General features: G+C 49.4%; 1 protein-coding gene across 2 annotated transcripts in view; it reads right to left on the bottom strand.

The window, feature by feature from the left end:
• Positions 1-5760, bottom strand: part of LIG3 (DNA ligase 3) — a 29026-nt gene extending 23266 nt beyond the window's left edge. The window contains exons 1-2 of one of the 2 annotated variants that reach the window (XM_056556516.1): positions 5497-5760; positions 200-659 (exon numbers count right to left, since the gene is read on the bottom strand). In XM_056556516.1, the coding sequence (XP_056412491.1) occupies positions 200-653 (454 nt within the window). In that variant the 5' untranslated portion in view covers positions 654-659; positions 5497-5760. Of the gene's footprint in view, positions 1-199; positions 660-5454; positions 5474-5496 lie in introns of those variants that run through there. The other variant, XM_056556517.1, reaches the window with a different exon arrangement.
• Between the last annotated feature and the right edge of the window lie 240 nt (positions 5761-6000).

Genomic DNA, 6000 nt, shown 5'->3' on the forward strand with positions numbered 1-6000 from the left:
AACGATTAGGAGAATACCCCTTTGAAGCATTACAGTCACAGACATCTCAAACTATTGATTGGTCATGCAAGGCTGCATTTTCATTGTAGGCCAAAATATCGGACTATGGCTAGTCAATACATGTCCAAGACAATTTAGGTGATCACTTGACCAGTTGCGATAGTTATAGGGGCTGCATTCAACAAAAAACATAAATAACCTGTAACATGCTGGTTGATGAGATCTTTCTCTGGGTCCTGTAGTTCCTGCCAGCCTTCAAGCTCTGTGAGGTCGTCAATCTTCTTTGTAGTTGCCCGAGCACGTTCCAGCTTCTCAAACATACACTTGACATGGTACCACTCTTTCATATCGCCAGCAGACTCACTAAAGGGATTTGGAACGATTTTCCCAATCCGCACTAGTCCCTTGCCGATTTTCTCCTTACACTTCTTGCAACCAGCAGTCCCGCGCTTGGCATACTCTACACAATACCGCTGCTCTGCCATGTTGTGACAACTAGAGGTTTGAAGAGCAAACTTTAAATGTGAGGTGCCAAGAGGAGGTAAGTGAGAAGGGTAGCAGTGTAAAGCAACCTGACACAGCAAAGTTTTTTTTGCTGATAGCTGGGAGAAGGTCCTTACACTTTGATGAAGAAGTTTAAATATTCCTTTCATAAAATTCTACAAGAAAAAAGGCAGAACAGTTTTAAAGTACAACCATATGGAACATACTGTAATGTGGCATCTAAGGCCCAAGTAAATATTGCATTATGTACATTCTGCATTAAAAATCCCAATAAAGAATCTCATCTGTAGTACACAAGAATTTTTTCCCCTCCCATAGTTACCTTATACTCCCACATGTGCTTTAGACAGAAATAAAAAGGATGGCCCTCTCCCATGCCACCATCTTCCTAATGAATTGATCCTTTTTTTGGTGGTTCTGAGGCCTTCAATCAGTTTCATAGCGTTATATAGCAGCCTACCCACTGCAGTTTTAGACTTTCCCTCTATGGCCAGATCCTCAGTACAGCCCAAAATACATAAACTCAATACATTGGGCACTGTTATCGCAAATATTTAAAAACTTTCCATTTGTTGTACATCTTGGCAAAACATTTACCTTTTTAATATACTTCATAAGAAAATGTTATTTCCTTTTTCTAGAAATCATGGCTTATAAAATCATGGCTTTGTCCATACGGAAGCACAGGTATGAAAAAGTAAGTGAGGGTGGGCTAGCACTCCTCTGTGCTCTCTCCTGTCTGATAGACAAGAGAAAGCACAGGAGGCGTGCCATCAGACAAGAGCAAGCACAGGAGGAGTGCCATCAGACAAGAGCGAGCACAGGAGGAGTGCCATCAGACAAGAGCAAGCACAGGAGGAGTGCCATCAGACAAGAGCGAGCACAGGAGGAGTGCCATCAGACAGGAGCCGAGCACAGGAGGAGTGCCATCAGACAGGAGAGAGCACAGGAGGAGTGCCATCAGACAAGAGCGAGCACAGGAGGAGTGCCATCAGACAAGAGCGAGCACAGGAGGAGTGCCATCAGACAAGAGCGAGCACAGGAGGAGTGCCATCAGACAAGAGCGAGCACAGGAGGAGTGCCATCAGACAGGAGCCGAGCACAGGAGGAGTGCCATCAGACAGGAGCCGAGCACAGGAGGAGTGCCATCAGACAGGAGCCGAGCACAGGAGGAGTGCCATCAGACAGGAGCCGAGCACAGGAGGAGTGCCATCAGACAGGAGCCGAGCACAGGAGGAGTGCCATCAGACAGGAGAGAGCACAGGAGGAGTGCCATCAGACAGGAGAGAGCACAGGAGGAGTGCCATCAGACAGGAGAGAGCACAGGAGGAGTGCCATCAGACAGGAGCCGAGCACAGGAGGAGTGCCATCAGACAGGAGCCGAGCACAGGAGGAGTGCCATCAGACAGGAGCCGAGCACAGGAGGAGTGCCATCAGACAGGAGCCGAGCACAGGAGGAGTGCCATCAGACAGGAGCCGAGCACAGGAGGAGTGCCATCAGACAGGAGAGAGCACAGGAGGAGTGCCATCAGACAAGAGCGAGCACAGGAGGAGTGCCATCAGACAAGAGCGAGCACAGGAGGAGTGCCATCAGACAAGAGCGAGCACAGGAGGAGTGCCATCAGACAAGAGCGAGCACAGGAGGAGTGCCATCAGACAAGAGCGAGCACAGGAGGAGTGCCATCAGACAGGAGCCGAGCACAGGAGGAGTGCCATCAGACAGGAGAGAGCACAGGAGGAGTGCCATCAGACAGGAGCCGAGCACAGGAGGAGTGCCATCAGACAGGAGCCGAGCACAGGAGGAGTGCCATCAGACAGGAGCCGAGCACAGGAGGAGTGCCATCAGACAAGAGCGAGCACAGGAGGAGTGCCATCAGACAAGAGCGAGCACAGGAGGAGTGCCATCAGACAAGAGCGAGCACAGGAGGAGTGCCATCAGACAAGAGCGAGCACAGGAGGAGTGCCATCAGACAGGAGCGAGCACAGGAGGAGTGCCATCAGACAAGAGCGAGCACAGGAGGAGTGCCATCAGACAAGAGCGAGCACAGGAGGAGTGCCATCAGACAAGAGCGAGCACAGGAGGAGTGCCATCAGACAAGAGCGAGCACAGGAGGAGTGCCATCAGACAGGAGCGAGCACAGGAGGAGTGCCATCAGACAGGAGCGAGCACAGGAGGAGTGCCATCAGACAGGAGCGAGCACAGGAGGAGTGCCATCAGACAGGAGCGAGCACAGGAGGAGTGCCATCAGACAGGAGCGAGCACAGGAGGAGTGCCATCAGACAGGAGCGAGCACAGGAGGAGTGCCATCAGACAGGAGCGAGCACAGGAGGAGTGCCATCAGACAGGAGCGAGCACAGGAGGAGTGCCATCAGACAGGAGCGAGCACAGGAGGAGTGCCATCAGACAGGAGAGAGCACAGGAGGAGTGCCATCAGACAGGAGAGAGCACAGGAGGAGTGCCATCAGACAGGAGAGAGCACAGGAGGAGTGCCATCAGACAGGAGAGAGCACAGGAGGAGTGCCATCAGACAGGAGAGAGCACAGGAGGAGTGCCATCAGACAGGAGAGAGCACAGGAGGAGTGCCATCAGACAGGAGAGAGCACAGGAGGAGTGCCATCAGACAGGAGAGAGCACAGGAGGAGTGCCATCAGACAGGAGAGAGCACAGGAGGAGTGCCATCAGACAGGAGAGAGCACAGGAGGAGTGCCATCAGACAGGAGAGAGCACAGGAGGAGTGCCATCAGACAGGAGAGAGCACAGGAGGAGTGCCATCAGACAGGAGAGAGCACAGGAGGAGTGCCATCAGACAAGAGCGAGCACAGGAGGAGTGCCATCAGACAGGAGAGAGCACAGGAGGAGTGCCATCAGACAGGAGCCGAGCACAGGAGGAGTGCCATCAGACAGGAGAGAGCACAGGAGGAGTGCCATCAGACAGGAGAGAGCACAGGAGGAGTGCCATCAGACAGGAGAGAGCACAGGAGGAGTGCCATCAGACAGGAGAGAGCACAGGAGGAGTGCCATCAGACAGGAGAGAGCACAGGAGGAGTGCCATCAGACAGGAGCCGAGCACAGGAGGAGTGCCATCAGACAGGAGAGAGCACAGGAGGAGTGCCATCAGACAGGAGAGAGCACAGGAGGAGTATTAGCCAACCCTCACTTACTGGACTTTGTCCATGCCTGTGCCTCCGCTTAGACAAAGCCATGATTTTAAGAGCCAAAAAGTGCATAAACCAAAATGTGTTCAGACATGTGTAAACCCTGATTTTACCCTATAATTTATGCCTAGAGCACCAAGCAAAGTAAAGCTGTACTAAGGAGATCTGTGCAGCACGTATATATACAGTTGTGCAGACACAAATACTCAGGGATGGCAGTATATATACAGTTGTGCAGACACACACTAATACTCAGGGATGGCAGTATATATACAGTTGTGCAGACACACACTAATACTCAGGGATGGCAGTATATATACAGTTGTGCAGACACACACACACTAATACTCAGGGATGGCAGTATATATACAGTTGTGCAGACACACACTAATACTCAGGGATGGCAGTATATATACAGTTGTGCAGACACACACTAATACTCAGGGATGGCAGTATATATACAGTTGTGCAGACACACACTAATACTCAGGGATGGCAGTATATATACAGTTGTGCAGACACACACTAATACTCAGGGATGGCAGTATATATACACAGTTGTGCAGACACACATTAATACTCAGGGATGGCAGTATATATACAGTTGTGCAGACACACACACACTAATACTCAGGGATGGCAGTATATATACACAGTTGTGCAGACACACACACACTAATACTCAGGGATGGCAGTATATATACACAGTTGTGCAGACACACACACTAATACTCAGGGATGGCAGTATATATACACAGTTGTGCAGACACACACACACTAATACTCAGGGATGGCAGTATATATACACAGTTGTGCAGACACACACACTAATACTCAGGGATGGCAGTATATATACACAGTTGTGCAGACACACACACACTAATACTCAGGGATGGCAGTATATATACACAGTTGTGCAGACACACACACACTAATACTCAGGGATGGCAGTATATATACACAGTTGTGCAGACACACACACTAATACTCAGGGATGGCAGTATATATATACAGTTGTGCAGACACACACACACACTAATACTCAGGGATGGCAGTATATATACACAGTTGTGCAGACACACACATTAATACTCAGGGATGGCAGTATATATACAGTTGTGCAGACACACACACACTAATACTCAGGGATGGCAGTATATATACAGTTGTGCAGACACACACACTAATACTCAGGGATGGCAGTATATATACAGTTGTGCAGACACACACACACTAATACTCAGGGATGGCAGTATATATACAGTTGTGCAGACACACACACACTAATACTCAGGGATGGCAGTATATATACAGTTGTGCAGACACACACACTAATACTCAGGGATGGCAGTATATATACAGTTGTGCAGACACACACACTAATACTCAGGGATGGCAGTATATATACAGTTGTGCAGACACACACTAATACTCAGGGATGGCAATATACACACATACATACATACAGTTGTGCAGACATACATACAGTTGTGCAGACACACATACATACAGTTGTGCAGACACACACATACACTAATACTCAGGGATGGCAATATACACACATACACACACTAATATTCAGGGATGGCAATATATACACACACACACACACACACACACACACACACACTAATACTCAGGGATGGCAATATACACACACATACAGTTGTGCAGACACACATACATACACTAATACTCATATACGGCCCCCCATGAGGTTCCCAGTGTTCACGTGCAGAAGTTTAGAATAGCATGGTCTCAGGGGTGATAGAGAACCATGTGAACAAAGCTTACGGAACTCCCTTATCCCCTCGCAGCCGCCGTCCTCTCAGTTACCTGTAGTCACGGCCTCACAGTGAACCCTTGTCCGGAGCGAGCAGGATGCATTCAGGAAACACCGGGGACCGTTGGAGGCCTAACAGGCCTCGGATAGTAGCGACTTCCCCTTTAAATTCGGAGGCGGGCCATAGTTCCAGTACTGAAGAAAAGCAGCAGGGAGCGAGTGACGTCACATTTAAAAGCCACAAAAGAGAAAATGAATACGCCGACAGAAAAGCATTGGGCTGGTGACGTCAGCACGTAGTGTTCTCGCTAGGCGCTTGGTATTTTCGCGAGAGCCACGTCTTCTGCTGCGTGTGCAGGAATGTAACTGGAGTAGGAGGCGGTTCTGTTATTTCTATGCGTTGTAAAGCAGTGTTTCCCAGCTGTTTAAAAACTACAACTCCCAGCATGCCCAGGCACCCTTTGGTAGTCCGGCATGCTGGGGGATGTAGTTTTTGCAACAGCTGGAGAAACACAGATTTTCAGCAGTGTGTGCGATACAAGCAGTGTGACAGCCTA

This window comes from Hyla sarda, chromosome 2 (assembly GCF_029499605.1).
Source record: "Hyla sarda isolate aHylSar1 chromosome 2, aHylSar1.hap1, whole genome shotgun sequence".
Classification (NCBI taxonomy): Eukaryota; Metazoa; Chordata; class Amphibia; order Anura; family Hylidae; genus Hyla; species Hyla sarda.